The sequence below is a fragment of the Pelodiscus sinensis genome, chromosome 2 (assembly GCF_049634645.1).
Source record: "Pelodiscus sinensis isolate JC-2024 chromosome 2, ASM4963464v1, whole genome shotgun sequence".
NCBI classification, from domain to species: domain Eukaryota; kingdom Metazoa; phylum Chordata; order Testudines; family Trionychidae; genus Pelodiscus; species Pelodiscus sinensis.
This window is the reverse complement of record NC_134712.1, coordinates 218,229,814-218,256,976: the sequence shown is the minus strand read 5'-3', so window position 1 is coordinate 218,256,976 and position 27,163 is coordinate 218,229,814. Positions and strand designations below refer to the sequence as shown.

At 43.0% G+C, this 27,163-nt stretch overlaps 2 protein-coding genes across 4 annotated transcripts in view; one reads left to right on the top strand and one right to left on the bottom strand.

Annotated features, from left to right (window-relative positions):
- Window positions 1–2,251: 2,251 nt before the first annotated feature.
- Window positions 2,252–11,236, top strand: C1QL3 (complement C1q like 3). Its single transcript, XM_075922453.1, has 2 exons — window positions 2,252–3,743; window positions 8,638–11,236. Exons 1-2 carry the CDS (start codon window positions 3,156–3,158, stop codon window positions 8,815–8,817), a joined length of 768 nt encoding a protein of 255 aa, XP_075778568.1. The 5' UTR covers window positions 2,252–3,155; the 3' UTR covers window positions 8,818–11,236.
- The window catches only part of PTER (phosphotriesterase related), a 43,471-nt gene continuing 27,141 nt past the window's right edge, over window positions 10,834–27,163 (bottom strand). For all 3 annotated transcript variants that reach the window (XM_075922450.1, XM_075922452.1, XM_075922451.1), the window contains exons 3-5: window positions 25,774–26,039; window positions 17,605–17,745; window positions 10,834–12,239 (exon numbers count right to left, since the gene is read on the bottom strand). In XM_075922450.1, the coding sequence (XP_075778565.1) occupies window positions 12,029–12,239; window positions 17,605–17,745; window positions 25,774–26,039 (618 nt within the window). In that variant the 3' untranslated portion in view covers window positions 10,834–12,028. The remainder of the gene's footprint in view (window positions 12,240–17,604; window positions 17,746–25,773; window positions 26,040–27,163) is intronic.

The window sequence follows — 27,163 nt, the reverse complement described above, 5'->3', positions numbered from 1 at the left end:
CAGAAAACTCTGGGTTGAATGCCCAGCTCTGCATAGCTCTGTGGGACAAGATGCCCCTCATCTGAAAATAGGGGGTAATAATGTTTTTATCTCACAGACATCCTAGTTTGGAGGTACTTAGATATAGGGGTAAGGAGGGCTATATGAACAGATTATCTGCCACACTCAGTATTTTGTCTTGTTTTGTTTTCTTTTCTTCATGAGAAACTGCCATTTGTCAACTGTTGTAGTTTAAAATACTGTTGCCTGACTCTTCGTGCCTCTTCTCGCCAATCCTGAACTGTTCTTTCTATGACTTTGATATCTGTTCTTTGGGTGAACTGTCTTTTGCTGTGCAAAGTGGACCAGGAACAGGGGCTCAAAAAACACTGGGAAAGAGAGAATCAGAAAGCCTTGATTATTAAGAAAGATGAGAAAAACAATTGCATAATCTTTCACCCCAGTGGCCAGGGAGAAATCGTGCTGGGTGTATGGACAACATTAAATGTGTGTGGTCAGTAAAGACAAGGACAAGGAGGATCAGTGATAATAGAGGAGTGGGACAAGAGCCTATCATAGACTGTGCTGAATTTAGAACCAAAGTGGCTTTTGATACAAATTCCTATTGGCTCAGTTACTGCACTCTGGCATCTGAGTGAGTTTCTGTAATATTTGAGGGCTAAATTCTGCCCTCAACTAGAACTGTACACCTAATCCCTCAGGCAGCAAGTAACATATCAAACACAGGGAATGCTTAAGCATGTTTTGGGAGTGCTGAGATCTGAACAAATCCAGGATGGAACGATTCGGATTTCTATATAACCAGGGCAGTTCTAATCCAGAGGAAGATGATCATTGTTCTAGGCAATATTTCTTTCCATATACCCTCTGAGATCACGGAATGGTCCCTGACCAGCCACCCATAGGCAGCATGAGCATTTAAGATGAGCACTGCTTGTGTAGAATGATGTACTTGACCTGGGACTTTACAGCAGTAGTAAATGGCTACTAACAGCACCAAGCATGATGCTATTGGGGCTGGGGGAGTCTGAATGGCCTAGGATACAGGTCCTGGAATAGTTTAGCACTTACCTATAACTTTTCCTTGCACTGAACAAAAAGCAGATATTTATAGTTTGGCCTTTGGGAGGGGGAGTAGGATGTGGTCTAAACAAAATCCCAAAGTGGGCTCAAGCAGCCTTCCAAAGGGCTGGGGTGGAAGCTCAGAGCTAAGGGAACGGACTAGCTTGTGTCTTTGCCAGATAAAGATTTTTAAAAAAGAGGTAGAACGGTGACAAAAAACAGAAAAGGGGGAACTATTTACAAGTGCAGGAAGCAGGACCTTTATCAGCAGCCTGCTGGGGAGATAAGGAACGGGGCCGGACCAGCTCTGCCCCGCGTGGACTCACTCCTTGCCTTCCAGTCTCTCAGGAAAGAGCAAAAGGAGCTGCTGACATTTCTGCTTAAAAGGAAGAATCGATGGATCTTTGTTTCCCACCGCCCGCCTGCTTGACCTTATTGTGTTGCGGAGCATAAAAGAAAGAAAAGGGAAGGGTGGAGGGGAGAGGAGGCGATTCGTGCTAACAAAATCCCAGACAAGATCACAGCCCCCTCTGATCGGCGCTGGAGATGGTAGGATTTGGCTGTTGTCTTGTTTGCTGCCGGGGCTCATTGCGGATTCTCGCCCCGCTGTAATAAGTCACACGCTTCCCAGCTATCATCCGCGTATTGACAGGCAAATGTCACCCGCCTTTGATTGACGTCCGAGGCTCCTGAATGCAGGAGGATGATTTCAGGATCAATTCTGCTTAGTTAGCTAACGAGCTCTTTGTGCCGCTCCTCGCTTGGTTCCTTAGCTGGGTAACTTGCTTAACAGGCTCTGGGGGAACCGGGCACCTAAGTAGCTGCCAGCCTGGTCTTCCACCCGCCCCCTCAGCGCCCCAGGTGCCCCGCAGCCCCGAGCTTCCCCTTTGCCCGAGCGGTGGCACGTTTCCTTGGGCTTTGAAAACAGCCGGGTGAAATGTGAAGCCGCCTGGGCCACGTTGCCCGCTGATCATTGAATGCTAATTCCGAGAGAGAGAAATGTCCCGGGGGGGTCTGTACGGGTGTGACACGGCACCTGCCTGTGCCCCGAGGGAAGGGAGGCAGCTCGTCCCCAGCGGAGCGAGGCGGGGCTGCAAATCCCTGTCCCCGGACGCGCCTCGTCCCGCTGTGAAAAGTGCGAGCGGCGCGAACACGCTCCCGCGGCGGGAGAGAGCCCGGGGCCCGAGGAGCGGCGGGAGGGGGGGAGGGGGGTGACCTTTCACTTCTCGCTCGGGACCTGCCAGGTGCCCAGCCCCGGCTCTTCCCCGTGGCGCGCCCCGCTTCAGCAAGGGAGCGCGCACGAGCTCACTCCTCAGCCGCTTGCGGCGGGGACCCCCCCGCCCGGGTAGTGCCAGGCTCGGTGAGTGGGCAGCGCGGAGCAGATGCCGGAATGAGATGCCAGAGCAGCTCCCCTTTCCCCTGCGCTTTCGGGGGCCTATAAATTGCTCCGGCGCCTTCGCAGCCTCCTCTTCTCCTGGCGGGTGGCTCCGGGGCAGGCTGCTGCGCTCGCTCCTCCCGCAGCTCGGTGGCGGCTGCTCCTCCGGCCCAGCCAGCGGGGCGCTGCGGGACTTGAGGGAGCCGGGACCGGCGCGGCGGCGGAGGGGGATTTTGCCCTCGTGCGCTCTCGCAACTTTCGCCGGCAGCGCTGCCTTGGGAGGCTGGTCGGCGCTGCAGGAGGAGGCGGGGGCAGGCCCGCGGGGCGATGGCGAGGGAAAGTTGATTCGAAGTGGCACCGTATGCAAAAAAAAAAAAAAAAAAAAAAAAAAAAAAAAAGTCGATCGCCAGCAGGAGCATAAAAGTGTGAGCGGCTCCGGCGCCGGGCGGCAGCTCCTGGCGCGCTAGGGCAGCGGCAGCCACAGGTGCCCGGGCTCACACGTCGCCTGGCGGAGCGGCCGCGGGCGCTTGCCCCGCCGCGGAGCAGCCGGAGCCGAGCCGCGGGCTCGCCGGGGTCGGGGTGTTTTCGGCGCTGAGGAGGTCCCCGCGCAACCAGCAAGATTCTGTCCAAGGGCGGCCGGCAGGAGGAGCGGCCCGCGCTGAGCCGGCTGGTGGGCAGCAGGCGGCGGCTGATCGCGGCCGGCGCGCTGGGGGTGGTGATGGTGCTGCTGCTGGTCATCCTCATCCCGGTGCTGGTGAGCTCGGCCGGCACCTCGGCCCACTACGAGATGCTGGGCACCTGCCGCATGGTCTGCGACCCCTACGGCGGCACCAAGGCGCCCAGCACGGCGGCCACGCCCGACCGCGGCCTCATGCAGTCCCTGCCCACCTTCATCCACGGGCCCAAGGGCGAGGCCGGCCGGCCGGGCAAGGCGGGGCCCCGCGGGCCGCCCGGGGAACCGGGGCCGCCCGGGCCGGTGGGGCCCCCGGGAGAGAAGGGCGATCCCGGGCGCCAGGGCCTGCCGGGTCCCCCCGGGGCGCCGGGGCTCAACGCGGCCGGGGCCATCAGCGCCGCCACCTACAGCACCGTGCCCAAGATCGCCTTCTACGCCGGCCTCAAGCGGCAGCACGAGGGCTACGAGGTGCTCAAGTTCGACGACGTGGTCACCAACCTGGGCAACCACTACGACCCCACCACGGGCAAGTTCACGTGCTCCATCCCGGGCATCTACTTCTTCACCTACCACGTGCTCATGCGGGGCGGCGACGGCACCAGCATGTGGGCAGATCTGTGCAAAAACAACCAGGTGAGGGCCCGGGGGAGCAGCCAGGCCGGGGGTGTGCGGCGGGGCAGGGTAGAGGAGCCAGATGAGGGGATCCCGGAGGGGGCAGCGGGAGCCTGGGCAGAGGAGGCGGCGCGGGAGAAGGGGGACCCGGGGTACAAGGACAGGGTCCGGGGCTAGTGTCGATCAAGGGGCTGGGGCTAAGGAGGCTGCCGGGGGGCGTTAGGAGCCAGGCGGGGCAGGGCCTGGTGCGGCCCTATGAAGGCCGATGGGGACACTCTCCTGGGCTTGCGGGGAGCCAGGGTCTTCAGTCCCTCCTCTCCAGCCGCGCCGATCCGGCTTTGGGCCGGGCGGGCAAGCAGAGTTCGCCCGACCGGGGCTCAGGCTCCGGGTCCTGGCGCGGGAGCAGGCGCTGGCTGGACGCGTTCCCGGCTGCAGGAAGCCCGCGCCCGCCAGCTGTGCTCAGCCCCCACTGATCTTCTTTTAACCTGGCCCGGGCTGCTCCTCTGGCACGCCCAGCCGCGGATAGCGGCCTAGAGGGCACATGGCGGGCCCGGAGAATCCGGGCGCCCCGAGAGTTTCCTCGTGAGAACCGGGATACACGGGAGTGTAACGGGCCAGAGGGGGCCGAGCTGCGGGCAGAGGAAGCCTGGCCACTAACCCCGATCAAAGCCAGGGAGCCAAGCGGGAACCCGAATCGCTCGTGTGAAACCTGCGCTGCACTGAAATCACTGCCCAGGCTATCGGAGTGACAGGCTGACAGCCAGCTAAGGGCTTTTAAGGCACCCTGGGCAGAGCGGGCAGTTTATGATTCTGGCATAATCCCCCTGCTCAAGAACTTGTATCAGAACAGTGCTGTCACACTGTCACTACTTTCTTAGATATAGATGGAGCTAGGTTGTGGATTTCTTCCAAAATGTAAGACAGACCAACCAAACATTGAAGAGCCCTAGTTTTTAGGGCGCGGAGGCTGAGATTCGCCATCTTTCCCCCAGGAAGACTGAAATATTCAAAGATCTTGAGATGCTACTTCTACCAGCCAGAGGAACGGTCCATTTTAGTTAATCTAAATGCTGCTACTGCGCTTGCTGAGTTTGTGGAAACGTTCCCTGTAACTTTGCACCTCTTTACACCCTACTCCCCTCACACCCTTCACTTCTGCTATTTTCCTGTCCTGACCCGGGCCAACGGGTAGAAAAAGCTTGTCATGCCTTCTGAATTGAGCGGAGACGTTTGAAATGGAGCCAGAATGACACGTGGCTGCAGAAGCTTTAAATTGGCCATAAATGAAGATGACATTCCTTTTTCTGAATACTGTGGATATGAACTGACCGCACAGGGAAAGTTGCTACAAGTAATGCAATAGCACTATAAAGTGTTAACCCACTAAAGGACGCTTCTGGGACTAGTAATCAAGCCGAGCCAGCGCCTGACAAAATTCTAGACCCCTAGGGAAAGGATTCCCCTCTAGGAAATGAGAAATGTTGCAGGATTGATGCCTCCAGCTAGCATAGAAAGCGCACACTGCAGGGTAGCTCGATTCCAGGCTAAAGCGTGGGCTGGCCAGGTTTTCTTGGACCGTCAGGGATTGTTCTCAGCTCTCACATAGCTGGAATTTGGGATTCCGTGTCACTGTGCCATGCTCACTGGTCCGTGTCGATTTCTGGATTAAACCTCCCCGCCCACCCCGGGAAAGGCACAAAAACTGAAGCTTAAAAATGCGTAACACGCCTGGTATGGCACGGGGCCGTAAGCAGGAGAGACCCATTGCGCTCAGGCACTGTGTTGAACGCAAGCTCACAGATGGAAGCATCAAAGGCCAGTAAATTAAACTGATCTGCCACTTAACCTTTTGTTTATGGTTTCTCCGAAGTACCGTGAAATGGAGTTATGGAGACGTCAGCGGCAATTAATTACATTAGCAAATGTTCACTAGAAATACTGCGTCTGCGGATGAGCCCGCACTAGTTAAACGGTTCCGTGTAGTACGACCGCTGTGGCTGCTTCCTTCAAAAGCAGTGCTGTGTAGAGTAGCTAGCGAGACCGCCCTATTTACCATTAAAACACGAGTCTGTATTTGGTATTAAAATGTATTAAGTAGTCCTCCCCACTACAGGCTAGAAGCACAATATAAACTACCGCTGCAAAGAGCGGCAGGCATTTAGAAACCCGACTGATCACTGGTACAGCGAACCTGAAAAACTAACCAAAAAACCCGACTTCAGCTCCCCGGCGTGACTCCCCATACAGCGCTCACGCCGCATGAAAGACGGGTCTTGCTTGTGTCCAAGGAATATTATTTTGTTCTGAATAGTGGGACTCGGTTGATTTGAAATGAATTCGTAGTTTTAATGCACCGGGGGCTTTTTAAAGTGTGTGTTGTTCGTGAAACACTGGTAAGTGATGCAATGTGGTAGCAGGAGGAAAAGGCCGGATGTTATCAAATGAATTGCTTAAAAGGGGTCTGCCCCAGATAGGTCTGTATATTCAGTAATATTCGTAGGGGATTACTCATGTTCCAGAGGGCATAATTTATAGGGAGAGAATCCCAAGGTAAGGTAGATCGCGAAGCTCCCGGTCTCCAGTGTAACACCTTGCCTTCCCACAGAGAAAGAGCTTAAGCACAGAAGTGCTGAAAACACATTGCTTACCTAGTATGTGTTTGCAATTATTGCATCCCAATGTACCTGTATAAAATGATGAGCTGGACACTCATGCAACGTGTACAATGGATACTACATTAATGGTTTAATTTTGAAATACATTTGCACTCTTACGGCAGTACACTTACAAGCCTTCTGAGACTCTTTTCATAGGCTTTAAAAAGAAATTACATTGGCTTTCCCAGAGGCAGAAATCTTAAAAGTAACAGCCTGGACTATGGGCCCAAGGTAATGTATTTCCAGGGCTGTGTGGCCATGCACAAATTAATACAATCTGCGGAGATTAGTTATAGGTTTGCAGTGTCTAAATCATTCTTTCAGTACAGACATCAGAACTACCTAGTCTTAGCAATGAAATGAGTGTGGCTATAGGCAAGTTGATGTCCCCCACACCTCATAATGTGCACATTTAAAGAGTTTACAGCAGAAGATATACATAGTCACCACACTGGCAGAAATATTAGCTCCAATAAGTAGCATTGAAAAGTGACATGAATGGAATGTGTGTGTGGGGAGGGTTGGGTAATTTAAATAATTTAATTTCCCAGTGTACAAGGCGTTAATTCCCTAGAAAAATATATATTTTTTAAACCTAACCACCTATTTATTTCCTCCTCCCCCATTTATAATAGCAATAATGACTTCAGTGGAGACTATTTTCTGTGGAGGAGTATTTCTGGAGTTAATGGCCCAAAGAGATCAATTCCACCCTGATGGTCATTCATCCCAAAGAAGTGCCCCGTGTCTTGATAGTTATTGCTGAATTAATGGTCAAAACAGATCATTCCAATAAACAATTATACATGGGAACCAATAACGCCAGCATTAATGTATTCGTTTACATTTGCACATTGTTATGCAAATACATCCCCTGTAAGACGGTCTCATCCAGTTAGGTGGGGCACAGAGAATTTTCTTCCACTCTGCTTCATAATATAATAACTGGAGATCTAGAGTGCTTCTCCCTTCTTAATATTTCAGTATGGAGGTGGGATCATTCCACATGAAAATTTAATTTGAAAACCCATCGTTTAAATTTTAAAAGAAATGATTGGAAATTCTAGATTTATAGCTCTTTTTTAAAATTATGAAGATAAAAATCCCACATATTGTAAGCAAAGTCATGCATTATTACTTAGTTCAGATTTACAAAACCAGTAAATCACTTACAGCTCTCTATATCTATTCTAAAATAGGGCCAAGCAGACATGATGATGTGTTACACTAAAATCAATCACATACAAATAAGTTTAAATATTTTACAAAGCAGAAGTAAATTATTATAGTTAAATGATCTGGAGTATTACCTTTACCTGAGGATAGGACAGGATAGTGCTTGATCAAAAACTGACATTCAGTTTGAGACTGATTATAAAGTCCTTTTTGCTAATAAATTCATTTTCTTTTGCTAAAAATGACAAACTCAATTAGTAGACAAACAGTAAGAATAATTAAAGGGAAAATGTGTTTGCATTAAAGTTGCATATTCAGGTTTAAAAAAAATCTGAAAACTCCATAAATCATCTTAAAGTACATGCTGATGTAATTTTAAATGTATGTCTTTTAGGACTGAACAGAAATTACATAATTAAGAGAAATATGTGGCGATAACAGAATTTCCTACTTTGGATTAAATTGTTTGCTTATTAATTTTGTTGTTGTTCATTTCATTTAAATTTTGATCGCTTATTCTGAGAGCAGCCAGAAATTATTTCTATGTTTTGGCAACACGATCTGGTAACTATTATAATCAGAACATTTCTGAAAAACATCTTAATACCTGGAGCGGATTACAATCTCATGCCAGTGTAAATCAGGAGCAGGTCCACCACAGTTAGAGTTACATCAATTTAAAACTGAAGTGAATTAATCATCAGGTCCCTGCAGTCTATTTTGGGGAGGGGAGATGGGAGAAAAATTGTCCATATGGGCTAAGTAGCTGGAGATGTGAGAATGAGCAGTTTTGTATTACTCAGGAAGCAAGCAAGCCATGTGACAATGAACTGAGTTAAAATATTTAGCCTACTTATTAGAGAACTTGCTGCTATATTGTAAACCATTTCTAGCAATGTCAGAAATACTGATGATATTGAGGGAAAGAACTACAGCTGTGAAGTGTTTAGGCATGCTGCACATTTAAAGTGGCACTGAATATGTACTGCTCATTCTTAAGACATATTTTAATTCCACTATGCAGGAAGAATGTCCAGATGTCTTAACCAACCATTTTTTTGGTTTGTTTTTGTTTTACATAGGTTCGAGCTAGTGCAATTGCTCAGGACGCTGATCAGAATTACGACTATGCGAGTAACAGTGTGGTTCTTCACTTGGAGCCAGGAGATGAAGTTTACATAAAATTAGATGGAGGAAAAGCACATGGAGGAAACAACAACAAATACAGCACATTTTCTGGATTTATTATTTATGCTGACTGATCATGAGTCAAAAACTAAGCTTGTTCTGCTAAACGATGGATTCATGTGGCAAAAGTCAATGAATCAAGAATCCAGCGGATACTGACCGTGGGACACCTCAGTAGCGGGGAAAAATCAAATGCTACCTGACTCACATCTGTATGACCCAGAGAAACCTTATATTAATATATATATACACCAAGTTAAACAGATGTGTGAGCCACTACCACCAAAGCAAATACTTCTTATTGTTAATGTCGATGTGAATGAAGTCCTATATAGATCACGATTTTTATAGGAAAATCTAAAGAAACTGAATTATTTCTTCAGTATATATGATACGTTGATGTATTATGATCTTGCTGCTTTATCCATATGTCAGCTTTGGTTCTTGTGACTTACCTGCTAACTATGATGCTTGGAGTCCACTCATAGTGAGAAATGAGTTTACAATAAATGGAAGAAGTAATTGAAATGCTTCTTCTCTCCAAAGGAATTGTTTGCCTTGTACTTTTGTTATCCTGCTATCTAGAGCAAGAAACTAACATATTTCAAGCCTTAACTCTTTATCTTCTAAATAATTTCCACCCATTCATTTAAATTTCCCTGCTCTAGCCTTGTGTTTTAAGAAAGAAAGGCAGAAGAAACAGTTCAATGAAAGTATAAGAAATGACATGACATAAACTGCCTATATTTGGACCAAATTCTGGGTCCATTGAAGCCAACTGCAAAACTCCCATTAATTTCAGTGGGAATGTATTTTGGCTCTTAATATGTAAACATATGTGTTAATACATATACTTAGACAATTTTACAAACCCGTTCTTGATGGTTTGTTGCATAAATACTGTTTCAGCAAGTCTACCACCCATACTCCCAGGCCAGGCCAGAATGATTTCTTTGCTGCAATTAGTTTTCAATGTAAATTTGTAGTTACTACTTTTGTTTAACAGAAGATTATTTAAGACTTGATATACTATAAAGAATCAACTAGAATCATTGCACAGAACATTGTGAAAAAACCACTGGCCAAAATCCTGCTCAGCTTATTTATGCAACCAGTCTTGCTAAAGTCAGTGTAGATACTTGCATGAGAATGGGATTTGGGCCCATATAATTATGCCATCACACAGTACCTGTTACAAGGTATTGCATAGTTTGTAGTATGGTGTGACTGTAATTAACAGATAAGCATATTACCAAATATAAAAACCAGTTATGCAAAGAGGGAAACTTAAACTTGCTTTGCATTTTGAAATGCAAAAAACCTGTGTATTAAAGCCTATTTTTCTTATATAGCTATATACATATATATCTATATCTCAAACAGTGAAGGCTTATCAGTATAATAGCTTAATGGCCTAGAGAATTGCATTGTAAAAACATACGTTTGAGTTATAATTCTATGAAAATCTTTTACAATCAGTAAGAGCAGCAATATCAATAATATCTCTATACAAAGGATTTTTATTTAGAAATGACGTTTTTAATTGTTCCCAAAATGATACTTGCAAGTTTAAATCTAAAACAAAACAATAGCAGGAATACCACAGGGTCAAAATAATAATGTAGCTTCCGGCTGTAATGCTGATGGAGTATAGATCCTAGGTTACCTTCATGGCAGAATAAAAATACTATTTGCATAAATTGCTCTGGAAAGTGGGAGGCAGGATCTAGCTTTTTTGTTTTACATAATCTGCCACATGCAACCTTCTCTACTATACCAAGGGAAAAGGATAAACGGAGATTTATCAAATACTGAAGAGTCAAATATCTGCCATAATTAATAAAGTATATTCACCTTTGATTTTTTAATAACTTTAAGACAGAGATTTTAAAGATAGAAACATCCTTCTAGAAAGCAGTTATTTATAAGAGTTGTGTTTCATAACTGCCTCCCTCTCTTCCCGCATTACATCACATCAGTTTGATTAAATATTTCTAAACTCCTTATGATAAAGACATTGACCCATATTCATGGGATGTACTGGTTATATGCAATATATTTTATAATGGACATAAAATTGACTTTACACCTTCTCATATCACAAATTCTTTTATTGGAAAGGGTCATCAGTAAAGAGTGGTTGGCAGCAAAGCTGTGGTGCTCTCTTATATAGGTGTCAAACAATGTTTCAAATGAAAAATCATTTATAACTAGCAATGCACATTCATCCAGGAGTGACCAGGAATACTTCATTACCACAGGACATCAAAAGCTGGACACGTGAAAGAATAAATTGTTGAAATATGATTGCCATTGCTAATACACAATCTTTTCTTTGTATTTGGTTTAGAAGAAATAAGTATTTAAATGAAAAACATATATGAGGCAAACATTTCTCTTTTGAATCATATCTTGACAAACTGATTTGTAAACTGATTAAAACATGGCCTTTGTTATAACTGTAATAATTCATTAAATTATATTATGTATATATTTCAACTTGTGGATTTTCATCTTTTCAACATCAGGCTGATTTGAATGATTTTTCACATTTTCACCTGAAAGTTTCCAAAGTTCAACTCAAAATTGAAACATAATTTAAAAGAAGTCTTTAAAGCAAAAGAGTAGTGATTGTTACTAGTCTAGAAACTGCTTTATTAAAAATATCTTTTCCATGTATTCTTTACATTTTCATTTAAAATAATTTCTTCATGTTCTTAATCCTGAGAGATACTTCACCTTTTTAAAAATCATGTTGTCTTCCCACTGTTATTCTGTTTTCTGCAAAAGCTATTTAAAAGTGCCATGTTCTTTTTTAAACATTAAAGAACAGCAGGATAATTAACAGAATCATCAATATTATACGGAACATCAAATTGTTCCAGGGGTGGGGGGGGAGGGGGTCATTTAACTAGAAATTTAACATTTCCTCAAGTAGTTTAGTTGAGGAACTAGCTCCTGAATAATAAGGAGCTATAGTATTAAATGTGCACTTTCGAATCAGTTATATCAATATTTATTTGGAAAGATTCTGTAGTTGTGCTCATTACAAATAACTCATTCAAGACCAGATTATTAGGGGTGATCAGATTAATAGATAGCACATAACATTTTTGTTCTAATTAAAAAGGGGAGTGATTGTCTGCTTTTTTGGGGGGGGGTCTTATCAATATCCTACAAATTTTCCTCAAAAAGACTTTAGCTTTAAAATGACCACAATATCAAAACAAATCTGACTTTTCTCAGCAAGTTTACATACAAGATGTGGATACATAATCATGAACCCTATTTAAAAGTCAGCCACTGTTTTGGGTTGTCAATTAGTATCTTATCAATTCTATTTTGAGATATACCTCGTAATAACATTTTAGGAACTATGTTTTTGAGGATATGTGAATATCCGTGACCTCCGTATTTCATCAGTCGATTCTTAGTGTGTATATCATGAGCAATTACAATTCTGTCTTCATAGCCTTCATCAATCAACATCCGAACCCTACAAAAAAGTAAATTCAATGTACATCTGCCTCCAAAGGCTTCATATAATTCTGGAAGTAATACAGAAATAATTAATATTTAAATATTTTATAGGGACATCTCCTCTCTAGTCTGTATTATAAATGAAATGAACTATTTCAGGATATTTTAAAGAAGAAAGCATGTTTCCTAAATATACACAAAAGATTAAATTATCCTAGATCCATTTTAGAGAAAAGAAATCCCTTTAGAAGCAAAACAACGTCATATATCAAGAGCAATGGGTGGGGAAAATCCATTTTACTAGGATTTATTATACGCTTTGCAGTTCTGCACAATCAGTGTCGGGCCAAATTCACAGATTTCAACATGAGCAGGCCTGGCCCAGAAGCCTAAAGAACCATTTCCTACATTCACTTTTCTTCAAATGATCATGTAACAGGGTTAATTCCTACCTCTAAGCTAACACAAACTATTTCCTCACTTGTATTGCTAAGTAGTTCCATAGCATTTCCACACTTTTTTTTAAGGGATTTTCTCAAACAAAGAACATGGTAATGTATCAGGATTAGACAATTTGTAACTTTGCCTCTTTCAGCTGAAAAAGAAAATCTCCTGGAGGTTTTTTGCTCACTCTGAACAGCCTTTCTTAACAATTATGGTTTATTATTCCGCGGTCACACAGGGAAAAGCATAACCACAGATGTGAATGGCTGTAGCTCCGCTGAAGTCAGTCAAACTAGCTGAGGATTTGATCCAGATTGTTGAAATTTATTCACAGATTAAAGTATGGGTGGACTATGCAAATATTAACATTTCTTCAGTGAACTTCCATCTGGAACAATTGGGCTATAAGCACTTCAAGTCGTAGAGTCATTAATTTCCAAAAAGATAAAATCTCACAGGTAACTTCATGATCCCATCTACAAGTTTTGTTAGTCTATAACATGCTACCAGACCATTTGTTGTTTTTTTCTCCTACCCCCAGCTACTCATATACAGAGAAAGTCAATTAAATGGCTAGTCTGGCAGCAGCTGTCTTTGCTAGTGCTTTACAAATAAAAAAGTAACAGCAGCAATATAATAGGCATACAGAGCTAATTCTGGAGTCCTAGTGAACAGATTTTGTACAAGCAGAGAAAGGGCCAAGTTGGGACAGATAATAAGCCCTGGCTAGTGTCTTTCCCTCTGAGGGTGAAGTCTGGCTGGGGGATCTGCAAGATCACCTCTATGGCAATGCAGAAGGAGCTTCATGAACCTTCCTACATTCTGCTCCCCTCTTTCAGTCAGCAGAACCTCTTTAGTTCCATTCCCTTCAGCATGTTCCTTCCATACTTGCAAAATGTGGGTATGATTTGCCCCCAAAGTGGGGTTTGGTGAAATTCTGCTGGCTGATATACCCTCCTAATAAGAGGCAGCTATATCTGAAGGTCATTCTCTGACAGCATCTACCAGCAATAGAAGTGACTGCCAGTAATGTTTTGGCCAGAGGTAGGTCTTACTCCATTAAGATGTGACAATGTTAGCAAGAATCCTGAGCTCCAATTAGCTTGCAACATTAAAGTGGAAATGATAAATATTAGCAAAACTAATGATTGTTCATTGCTTATCTCATGTAAACTCTTCAATGCCAACATTTTTACTAGCACTTTGCAGTTTAGATATTTTATTATTTGAATGCGTTTTGATCCAGAACAAATTACATTTGTATTATTTTGTCAACAGTCACATGGAAGTTCTTACTGTCAGCTTGCGGCAGGTGAGGGCAAGATTTACACAGAAGATTAGTTATAGGGAGGTCAGTGAATATAACTGGGCAAAAATCATAGTCAACCCGAGTCTGGTAAATAAGATAAGTTTTGGGGCTTAGTGCCAAACTGGTGGTTTTTCATAAAACACACACACTAAGGCTGTGTCTACACTGGCATGAATTTCCGGAAATGCTTAAAATGGAACAGTTTTCCGTTATAAGTATTTCCGGAAAAAGAGAGTCTACACTGGCAGGCTGCTTTTCCGGAAAAGCCCCTTTTCCGGAAAAGCGTTTGTGGCCAATGTAGACGCGCTTTTCCGGAAAAAAGCCCTGATCGTCATTTTCGCAATCGGGGCTTTTTTCCGGAAAAGACTACTGTGCTGTCTACACTGGCCCTTTTCCGGAACAGTTTTCCGGAAAAAGGACTTTTGCCCGAGCGGGAACAGCATAGTTTTTCCGGAAACGCAGCTGATTTCTTACAGTAAATCGTCACTGCTTTTCCGGAAATTCAAGGGGCCAGTGTAGACAGCTCGCAGCTTATTCCGGAAAAGCGACTGCTTTTCCGGAATAAGTGGCCCAGTGTAGACACAGCCTAACATTGTAAGTACTTTAGGACTGCCACAGTACAAGTATTCTTCTCTCCCAAAACTACCGCCAGTGCAAGATGGTGTGCTTTCAAAGGATAAGATGGCAGTGGTTAGTCCTGTAAATCAAAATTCAATACTAACTAGACCACCAAATTTGAACAAGGAAAACCAGATACAAGAAAAAGTAGGTAAGATGTGTCATAAACCCCTCAAAAACTAAAGAAGAAATAAAACATTTGAAAGAGATGTCAGAGATGATGACTTTGGGTCAAACTAAGATCGAGACAGCCTCAGAAATACAACTACCTCTACCCCATAACTTTCCTAAAAATATATCTTAATATATCTACACGCCTGCTCATTAAAAATAATTTTCTGCATACCCTTTGCATATACTTATCTCATATGTACATACACATACATATTGATATCTCTATTTGTGTTTCTAGATATACACATTTATGTAAGTGCATTCATATGTACGTATAGGATCTGACCATGGATATGCCTGAAAATATTCTTTGAATACTTGCACAAAGAAATGTAGGGGTCTATTTGATACGTATTACTCTGTGTTCAATATAAGTCAAATGTCAGCCTATTATGAATCTGCAGAAAAACAGGAGATTGCCATTGTCATGGTGTTTACGTATGAACACTCTGAAAGTACAAGAAACAGATTAAAGGCATTTCCAACCCAAACACACACACACACACAAAACCAGAACAAAGGGCAATCTTGTAGTATTTCTTTTTATAAAAAGCCTGCTGCAACACTCATTCAATGCCAGGGAGCTAAGGAGGAACAGCTGTGGCTGGGAGAAAGGACAAAAAATATTACCATGATTAAGGAGAGACACATTACCATAAGCCCAGTAGACCATTGCTTTTGGATGCATAGCTCACAGTTTTCAATAAGAGTTGCATATGGAAAACAACTGCAGGACTGTTTGAATGCTTTGCAAGTCTATGTTAGAAAGGCCAAGTGTGAAAAACTGTTGTTACAACAGAGCAGGATTTGAGATCGTGAGTGCAAGATTGTAAAGCAATAGAGAGAGAAGATTTCATCTTTTGAAAAGCTGGAGATCTTTCAGGCACAGAGAAAGTCAAGAGCAGAATCAGACAAATGCTTGGCAGAAAAGAGATAACAGTCTGAAACCAGACAAGAGAGATCGTGTGGCCAATGTTACAGAGGAGGTGGAGGCAAAAAAGAAATGCCTAAAATAGGAGTGAAAACTAGAAAGATATTTCCTATATTTCCTCAAATTATCAGAAACCATAAAAGCCTCTCATCAAAAAGTGAGGAGAAAAAAGTGTTTCTGCCCCTGGGAGAAAGAAGTGATGGCATCATGCAATGTAGTAATCTGCTACTTGATTAGGAATGACACTGCTGACAAGCAGACACAGGGGATCCCACTCCAAACTTAGCAGGAAGCTGTACCCACCTCTGACACATACCTAAAGGGTCTGTCTCTTCTCTGGCAACACTTGTACAGTCTGCTATGCTAATAAAATCTCATTGAACAGACTGGTATTGGAGATGCTGATTAAAGGCAGGGAAGAGGTAAAAAAGAAGTGAACATGGGGACCATTAAAGAGTTTTCAGGAGGAAATAATTTTCTCTCTCGGATTGGGAGCGTGATGGCGGTGGTGGGGATAAGTGATAGAGGGCCTAGGGCTATGTCTAGACTACATCCCTCTTTTGAAAAAGGGATGTAAATTAGGCAGATCAAAAGTGAAAATGAAGCGCAGATTTAAGTATCCCACGCTACAGTTGCATATTCATGTCCGATCACTGTTTCAAAAAAAGATATTTTGAAAGTGAAACTGCAGTCTAGATGCAGTTCCTTCAAAAAAACCCAAACCCAACCCTTTTTTGAAAGATCCCGTACTACTCATTTTTTCAGGAGTACAGGATCTTTCAAAAAAGGAGGTTTTTTTCAAAAGAACTGCATTTAGACTGCGGTTTCACTTTCAAAATACCCTTTTTCGAAACAGCAATTGGATTTGAATATGCAAATGAAGCACAGGATACTGTTCCTCTTGGTTTCTGAGGACAGGACAAGGAGTAATGGTCTTAAAGTGCAGCAAGGGAGGTTTAGATTGGACATTAGGAAAAAATTCCTAACTGTCAGGGTGGTCAAATATTGGAATAAATTGCCAAGAGAGGTGGTGGAATCTCCCTCTCTGGAGATATTTAAGAACAGGTTAGATAGACATCTGTCAGGGATGGTGTAGACGGAGCTTGGTCCTGCCTTGAGGGCAGGGGGCTGGACTCGATGACCTCTTGAGGTCCCTTCCAGTCCTATGATTCTATGATTCTATGATATTTAAATCCACACTTCATTTGCACTTTTGATCGGCCTAATTTACATCCCTCTTTTGAAAGAGGAATGTAATCTAGACGAGCCCTAGATTACATTCCTCTTTCAAAAGAGGGATGTAAATTAGGAATGTAATCTAGACGAGCCCTAGCAGAGCAACAGATAGTGCTGCACAGTGAAGGGAAAAGAGCAAATGAACCTTCCATCTAAGTGCACCTTTCATCTAAGTGGCAGCAGTTCCAGTAAGGCCAGGGTTGAATTTGGGCTACAATCTTTTGTCCATTTTTCAGACATTACAATTAGACGGGACAGTGATTAATAATAACACCTAAAACTGGAATGAGTATAAACAAAGGCCAAACCTTTATGAAATCACATGTAATTCCTCATCTTGGAGACCAGGATGTTAAAAAAGAGAAACCACTGAACGCAGTGATATCCAACTAAATGAACAAATAATTATGAATAAACATCTTTAAAATAGCCCATTAGCTTTGTTTTTCATAGAAAAATCTGCATTTTCTGTACGAAGAAATGTTTGCATTATGCATACCTAACTAGGGTTATAATTATTGTACTAGACAGAAATACCAGTAACAATAAACTACCATCATTTAGCATATTGGTATGAGCAACAAGCACATGAAACCTGCATACCAATAATAATAATTTTTAATAGCTAGCAGTGTTATTATTTATACTTCATTGCATTGCACTAGGTACCTTGCAATTCTTTCATTGTCACTTGGCATATCTCTATCCGGATTGAAGTGGTAATTAAGTATTTCTGTACCAAAGAGGTCATACTCTAAGTAGCATCCAAGTTTAGCAAACTCCAGCAGTTTCTTCTCATCAAATATAGTCCTGCAGAAAATACAAAGCAGAGTGCAAATGTGCATAAACAAATAATTAGAATGCATGTTGGAAATGGTTCTAGAGTACCACGTTATATGGACTACAGCATTTAAAGCTATCACTTGGGGGAAATCTTACTTCCGAGGAATTAAAAATATTTGATCAGGTTTACTGAGAAATTGAGCTACTGTTTGAGAAATTTAAGTTAATAAATAACAATAAACCAATCCATTATTCCATCTTTCCCCATGCATTTTAATATACGTTAACATGTAGCATAACATGTGCAACTGTAATGAACTCCAATGAGCAAAAAGAACTAAGCAAGACAAAAAAAGAAGAAGTGGGACCGCTAATCACTGAGGATGGAGTGGAGGTTAAGGATAATCTAGGCATGGCCCAATATCTAAACAAATACTTTGCTTCACGAGGCTAATGAAGAGCTTAGGGATAATGGCAACATAACAAATGGGAATAAGGATATGGAGGTAGATATTACCATATCCGAGGTAAAAGCCAAACTTGAACAGCTTAATGGGAGTAAATTGGGGGGGCCCAGATAATCTTCTTCCAAGAATATTAAAGGAACTGGCACATGAAATTGCAATCCATTAGCAAAATTTTTTAATGAATCTCTAAACTCAGGGGTTGTTCCATTTGACTGGAGAATTGCTAACATAGTTCCTATTTTTAAGAAAGGGAAAAAAAGTGACCCGGGTAACTACAGGCCTGTTAGTTTGACATCTGTAGTATGCAAGGTCTTGGAAAAAAAATTGAAGGAGAAAGCAGTTAGGGATATTGAGGTTAATGGCAATTGGGACAAATTACGACATGGTTTTACAAAAGGTAGATCTTGCCAAAACCAACCTGATCTCCTTCTTTAAGAAAGTAACAGATTTGTTAGATAAAGGAAATGCAGTGGATCTAATCTACCTCGATTTCAGTAAGGCATTTGATACAGTACCACATGGGGAATTATTGGTTAAATTGGAAAAGATGGGGATCAATATGAAAATTGAGAGGTGGATAAGCAACTGGTTAAAGGGGAGACTACAGCGGGTCATACTGAAAGGTGAACTGTCAGGTTGGAGGGAGGTTACTAGTGGAGTTCCTCAGGGATCAGTTTTGGGACCAATCTTATTTAATCTTTTTATTACTCTCCTTGGTACCAAAAGTGGGAGTGTGCTAATAAAGTTTGCGGAGGACAAAAAGTTGGGAGGTACTGCCAATTCAGAAAAGGATCGGGATATCACACAGGAAGATCTGGATGATTTTGTAAATTGGAGTGATAGCAATTGGATGAAATTTAATAGTGAGAAGTGTAAGATTATTCATTTAGGATTAATAACAGGAATTTTAGTTATAAGATGGGGACACATCAGTTGGAAGTAATGGAAGAAGAGAAGGACCTCGGAGTCCTAGTTGATCACAGGATGACTATGAGTCGCCATTGTGACATGGCTGTGAAAAAGGCTAATGTGGTCTTGGGATGCATTAGGCGAGGTATTTCCAGTAGGGATAAGGAAGTGTTAGTGCTGTTATACAAGGCATTGGTGAGACCTCATTTGGAATTCTGTGTGCAGTTCTGGTCTCCCATGTTTAAGAAGGATGAATTCAAACTGGAACAGGTACAAAGAAGGGCTACTAGGATCTGAGGAATGGAAAACCTGTCTTATGAAAGGAGACTCAAGGAGCTTGGCTTGTTTACATTAACCAAAAGAAGGCTGAGGGGGGACATGATTGCTCTCTTTAAATATATTAGAGGGATAAATACCAGGGAGGGAGAGGAATTATTTAAGCTTAATACCATGTGGACACAAGAACAAATGGATATAAGCTGGCTATTAGGAAATTTAGACTCGAAATTAGACGAAGGTTTCTAACCATTAGAGGAGTGAAGTTCTGGAACAGCCTTCCAAGGGAAGTAGTGAAGGTAAAAGACCTATCTGGCTTCAAGATTAAGCTAGATGGGTTTATGAAGGGGATGGTTTGATGGGATAACATGATCTTGGCAACTACTTGACCTTTCACTATCAGTGGTAAATAGGCCAATGGTGAGATGATAGGAGTTACTATAGATAACTTTTTCCTGGGTGTCTGGGTGGTGAGTCTTGCCCACATGCTCAGGCTTCAGCTGATCACCATATTTGGGGTCGGGAAGGAATTTTCCTCCAGGATAGATTGGCAGAGCCCCTGGAGGTTTTTTGCCTTCCTCTGTAGCGTGGTGCACAGATCACTTGCTGGAGGATTCTCTGCATCTTGGGGTCCTTAATCCATTTGAGGACTTCAGTATCTGAGATATAGCTAAGAGAATTATTCTAGAAGAGGGTGGGTGAGATTCTGTGGCCTGCATTGTGCAGGGGGTCAGACTAGATGATCATAATGGTCCCTTCTGACCTTAAAGTCTATGAGTCTATAAGACATGCATGCATGGTATCAGAAAGTGTCCTGTCACACTCATGAGGAAGGAAGCTTTTGGTGTTTGTTTGGGTTTTAAAAAAAAATTAGAGGGATGTTTATTTAAAGGATTACTCACCCAAAAAAAGGCATATCAGATCTGGTACTACAAAGAGAGTGTATTTCATCCATCACTGAACAGCAGCTTTTTGGGATCTTCTTAGAGCAAATTATTCAGTCTGCGGGACTAATCCCTGGTGAGTGCATATCTCTATGTTTATCTGTGCCTTTGCAGATATTGGGTGATTGCAGCTCTTCTTGTTTGCAGATCGCCATTTGTGGCCAATGCGAGCAGTGGGAAGCAGTGTCCTGGTCTGTGGCTAAGAAGACTTAAGATTATTCAATACCTACAGAAGTGCAGGTAAACATAGTGGTGGTGGCCTGCCAGGGACTAACCCTGGCAGGCTGCCTTTTTTTAATGCACACTTCTGTCTTAGAGTATATGCAACATGTCTCAGATAGCATGTAACTTGGATTCATCACTGAATTTGGTTCACTGAATGAATCATTAGCTTCCTTGGCCCAGGCTGGGTACTGACGGGGAGCACAAAGTGTACGCTGATCCATGTTCCCCCACCCCCCTTGGGGTAAAATGCTGCAAATGTTAGACACACTACACTACACACTAGTGTAGGACTGGAAATCCCACCTAACAGAAACTAAAGATAGAGATGCTTTTAAGTAGGCCCATGCCGGAATTTCGCCAGGATTCCCCAAATTAATGTACCTACTCCTGCAAAACAATGTAATGGCATCCTGAAGTAGTCAAGATCTCAACTAAAATATGACACATTGTTAGAGCACCAGTTCAGGGGGATGGGTGACAACAGCTAACAACTTCTGGAAGCATATAAGGTGCTTCTTGGCAATGTCCTCATTGACCACTTCAGAGTAGGCTCTTCCACCTCAGAATTCCTCCAAAGGATGAATTCTAGATCTTCTCATATGAGGGAAGAGATTTGGGGAAGGAGGGGCATTTAACAAAAAAGCAAATACAAAGAGTAAAACAACAATTTACTTTGTAAACAATATCCTCTGTTCCTTATTACAAGCACAAATATTTGTATTTAAATAAGAATGTTCACCCAGAGCTTTTCTTTCTTTTTGATGCTCAAAGTAATTTTGCTCTGTTTAATTACATCATAGTCTATTGCTATGGAAATGACTGATGTCACAAATTCAATATTATCACTTAACAGCAGGATCAAGTAGGAGGAACAGATGGGCTGAGAGAGAGAGAAAACCCTTGTTCAGGAGGAGCCTCAGCATTGTCAACTGTAATTAACAAAAATTAATTATTTTAAATACTTTCACAGTTTACACAAGATAAGAGTGTGTGATCAAATCCGCTTTCAAAGTGCAGTGCAGAAGGAGTGGCTTTCAGTGCCAGCTCTGTATAGTTCAAAGGGCTGCAGTAGCCACAAGAATGAAGCCAGTTAGAATGCGAATAGCAATTTTATTTTTTTAAATTCCAGATTTCATAAGAGTAATGTCACAGCCATGAAAAATTATTTAAAAACAATTGTTAGGGGGAGGTAGGGCTCACATGGGACAATACAAGTTATGATTATTAACGTATAAAGCATTATCCATTACATAGCTTCAAAATATATGTATTATGGATACTGTAACAGTAGCCATTGTTATTAGCAAATGCTCACCCAGTCATGTGACAGGGAACCTCTGTAACCTTAATCCCTGATAGGTAACTGGGACCAGGAAATAAAAAGTTATCTCTTCCCAGTTCTCTTGCGTGCCACACTTTTATTACAGACCCCTCACACAGAATGTAATAAAAAGCTAGATGTAGCTAGAATCATAGAGTCATCCATTCCAGCCATTTAAATGTGTTGAATGAAGACAGGCATGAAGTTTAAATCCACATGCCAAACTTGTAAATTTAGGGGATCTGGAGACTCTAGTATAGAAGTATAACTGAGAGGGGATGCAAACACTATGTTTAAAAACAATTTGTTTTGTTGCATTCTACTAAAGTGGTTACAAAACCCCTGGCATTAACTGTGTCAGGTGCTCTGCATTCTTATATCCTCAGATTAGGGGGTTAATATAGTTTTTAGAATATCTACAGAAGATTAACCACATATTAATACATGAAGAGAGATTGCATGTATGTATTTATTTTTAATTATATAGCATTAAAGCATTATTTAAAAAATAACCAAATGTACCCAAAATGTAGATGAGTAATTTGAGGCTCTGGTATATATACAAAAACCAGTGCTTCAAATGCAATGCTGCAACACATGTAGTTTACAGGAATCTTTAATAAATGCAACAGAGTTGGATATATTTTCTATGTCTGAATTTCACCCTTGATGAGGACAAACAATTGAATTGCTGAGAGTCATATGACCACAAATAGTTTCTATCATTCAGCAGCTAGCAACATTTATCAATATGTGGACATTTGCCAAATGATCATCAGCTACACAAGGTCACATAAACCTGCTGTGGCCAAATGAATTGTGTTTCTGAAGAGGGCGGAATATTCTCTCTTCCCCATTATGTGTGGATAGTCTTCTGTGCTTGTTTTCAAGTGAGCTAATATCTCACTCACCTATCTGAAATTTAACTGGGATTTTTTTAAAAGTTGCATGACTTTAAATTGGCAGCAGAAACCTGATTTGGGGTCTAATTCAGAATGCAGTGGAGTCAGTGGAAGTCTTTCCATTGGCATCAATGAGCTTTGGATCAGGTCCCTGGAAAACAGCCTGATATTTAAAAGGGACAAACTCCCAGGAGCTCTCCCAGAAATCTCTCAGAAATCAGCGGGACCTGCTGAATGTCCAGCACTTCTGAAAACCAGGTCACTGATTTAGGAGCCTACGTATTGACTTAGGATCTGAGGGTATGTCTACACTACAGCGCTAATTCGAACTAACTTAGTTCAAATTAGTTAATTCGAACTAAGCTAATTCGAATTAGCGCAGCTAGACTTAAAAACTAGTTCGAATTAGCGTTTTGCTAATTCGAACTAGCATGTCCACATTGAGTGGACCCTGAGCAGAGGTTAAGGATGGCCGGAAGCAGTGCCGGCAGGGCATCAGATGAGGACTTAGAGCGTGGAGCTGCTGTCTCAGGCTAGCCGAGGGCTGTGCTTAAAGGGTCCCGACCCTCACCCCGGACAGACAGTTCTCAGGGGTGCCCCGCTTGCAAAGCAGTCCTGGCTTGTATTGCCCGGAGTACCCACACTTGGCACATCACAGCACTCGACCATCAGCCCGGCTGCACTTGCCGCAGGCTGCCATCTGGGGAGAGGGGGAAATTGGGGGGCTGCAGGAGAGCTTCCACCCCCAGAAGCCCGCAGAGCCAGCCCAGTCCTCCCCATCGGGGGCTCGTACCCCATTCCTCCCTCACCTCCTTCCACTTACCCTTCCCTAGCCCCCCTTCCTGATGTACAAAATAAAGAAAACGTGTGGTCAAAAATAGAATCTCTCTTTATTGAACAAAACTGGGGGAGACTGGGAAAAGGAGGTGGGAGAGGGAAAGAGAGAGGGTGGGAGAGGGGAGGGCAACTACAATGATCAGGGGTGTGGAACAGGTCCCATATGAAGAGAGGCTAAAGAGACTGGGACTTTTCAGCTTAGAAAAGAGGAGACTGAGGAGGGATATGATAGAGGTCTCTAAAAGTATGAGTGGTGTGGAGAGGGTGCATACAGAAAAGTTCTTCATTAGTTCCCATAATAAAAGGACTAGAGGACACCAAAGGAAAGGAATTGGTAGCAGGCTTCAAACTAATAACAGAAAGTTGTTCTTCACAAAGCAAAGAGTCAGCCTGTAGAACTCCTTGCTGCAGGAGGCTGTGAAGGCTAGAACTAGAACAGAGTTTAAAGGGAACTTAGAGAAAGTCATGGAGGTTGGGTCCATGGAGTGCTATTAGCCAGAGGGTAGGAATGGTGTCCCTGGCCAAAGTTTGTGGAAGGCTGGAAAGGGATGGCACGAGACAAATGGCTTTGTCACTGTCTTTGGTCTATCCCTTCCAGGATCCCTAGTGTTGGCCGCTGTTGGCAGGCTACTGGGCTAACTGGACCTTTGATCTGACCCAGTATGGCCATTGTAAGCTCAGGGCTCAGGGTCGGGGGTCTCACTGCACCACCTTGATTTTCATGCACACCTGCTCCTGGGTGGCCAGGCTGGCAGCTCTCCTGCCCTAGACGGCCACTTTCCTGTGCCTAGTGCAGAGGTCGTGGACGAGGTCCACGATATCTGCACTTGACCAGGCGGGTGCCCGCCTCTTGTGGACCAGGGCAGGCTCCCGGGAGCCGCCAGCCTGGTTCCGGGAAGAGGGGGAGGGCTGGGGGGCATCGGGTGGCTGGCTAGAGCCGTGCCAGGTGCAGGGTCTGCTGGCTGGGTGCTGGCAGGCTTGCACCTGGCACGGGCACCGTAGCCAGCCCATGCCCCTTTAGGGGTCCGGGGCCGGGAGGGGGGCAATAGAGTTTCTCTGGTGTTGGCCAGAGTGGCCACCAGGAAAGCTGGGGAGGGCTAGCCTCCCACTAGTTCGAATTAAGGGGCTACACAGCCCTTAATTCGAACTAGTAAGTTCGAACTAGGCTTAGTCCTTGTGGAATGAGGTTTATCTAGTTCGAACTAAGCACTCCGCTAGTTCAACTTAAGTTCGAACTAGCGGAGCGCTAGTGTAGCGCCTATCAAAGTTAATTCGAACTAACATCCGTTAGTTCGAATTAACTTTATAGTGTAGACATACCCTGACTTTCTAAAATCTTGGCCAAGATTGTTTGTAAACTAGGAGCTTCATCCAGAAACATATGGGTTACGTATGAAGAAGCATTACTGTGTTCTTGAAATCACTAAACACAAAGCAATGTTTCTTGTAGTGCTATTGTAAAGTTGACAGGCAGAACCAAATCTGGGGCCTATGGAGCTCAGTGCATGAGCCTCTAGTGCTTGAGCTAAAAGTTAGCTTTGAGCTAAGGCTGTAGAGCACACTCATTCTCTCTCTCTCTGTAAAGTGATCTAAGCACCACTATATGGGACACTGAATCATATGCAGTAGGTGTGTGGATTACACTGTTAGATCACTGGATAAATTCCAACTGTCTGAAGCTGCCATGTATTATCCAGAAATTATACTATCTACAGGGAGTAGGGATGTTAAAAAAGTGTATTTGTGTAAACAAGATAGATACTGAACTTTTTAGCAGTTATACATTTATATGCAGAGGAGCACAGGGGAACCGGTACTTGTGGGGAGCAGGCTCCTGCCTGCCTCCCCCCTCGCTGCTATCTCTCTATTAGAGGCAGCAACGTGGGGAGGGGGAAGCAGGCGGCTCCGTGAGAGCTGGTGCTTGTGGGGAGCCAGCTTTTAAGACAGTCCCTCCAAGCACTGCTCCCGTCTACCCTCCTGTTTCCCCCTCACTGCTGCTTCTGATACAGAGGCAGCAAGGGGGAAGAGGAGGGAATGCATGTAACCCTTAGGATTAACTGGTAAATCCAGGTTTATCGGTTAATCGTGTAAACAAGTATATGCTAACATCCCTAACAGAGAGCACATCCAGGAAAATTATAGACATGTGATACAGGGGTAGCCTATTCATTTACCTGTCAAGATGAGATATGACTGTTTTTGAGATATCAGCTCCGGCCTCCTGCAGAATGCGAAGAATCTGGAAAGGTGCATTGCTGTTCCTGCCAGGATGAATTATAATGGGGCAGCCCAGCTGTGACTGAGCATGCGCTGTTGCCTGAAGCACTTTGTTTTCACTCTCAGTCAGAGGCCATGAGCAGCCAATTTCTCCTACCACAGCACACTTGATGTTGGTTCCATCAGCTCCACTGAGTATCTCGTGCATGATAATGTCTGTAAGCTAACAAAAATAAAAAATAAATCCTTCTGTTAATGATAGTCTTTGTGTTGAAAAGTGTCAGCTATGGGCTACACACAAAGCTGCAGATTTTAAACCTGATTAGTGAACTATATCCAGCTTTCTGGGTACCCGCTCTTATAGTGGTTGAAAAATGGCTGACCAAGTGCAAGCTACACCAACAACATAAGCCAGGTTTAAACCAAAACCAGAGCATGAACATAAAAGCTTGCACTGGTTTAACTAAGAGCAGGTCTACACCCAATAGTTGAAACAATATAACTGTATTTAACCAAGAAACTAATGCTTCTAAACTGATATAGTTAACTTGGCACAACTGTGTTGAAAAGCCCCAAATCAGGTTTTACATCTATGTAAGTTAAACCCATGAAACTTCTGTGTTCAGACAAGGTCTCAAGGTGAAAGTAAATACACATTATACCAGTAGAGAAGGAACAAAACTAGATTTTTTAAAGCTTGGGGAAGATTCTAGCTGTCAAGACCTAAAGAAGAACCATGAGGCCAAATCCTGCTCTCAGACGTGCCAAAATCAATCTGAAGCAACTCCACTGACTTCTGAATTGTAACCAAGAATAAACTTTGGTCCACACTCTTTCAGGGTAATTTTTTAAAGCAGCTTGTAATTCTGTAGGCACAGACAATAGCATGTAGATACCTGCAAGCATGGTCAGGTGGTTAAACTTCTTGATGCCATTATTTGCCCGCACAAAAACAGGCACACACATTTGTGTGCAAAACCAATGATAGAGACCTTTTAAATATCTGGCCCTGAATGTTTAATATCTAATCATTAGCTCAGGACATAGTAAAAACCAAGTGAACAAGGAGAGAGAAAGGATTGGCAAAGTTAATTTACTGTATTAACCTAGAAGCTAGTACCTTAAAACTAGAACACCAGGAAAAAAAACAAAAAATCCATGTCAAGTTGATCTGCTATTCATTCTTCCTCATTCTGTCTCCCCGGACATGGACACATAACACGATGGAGTAGATCTTCAGCTGTTGTAAATTGAACTTAATGGAGCTATGACAATTGAAACTAGTTAAAGATCTGCTCCAATACTTCTCCACTATAATCGTAAGCCTTTCAATTCATGCATACAACT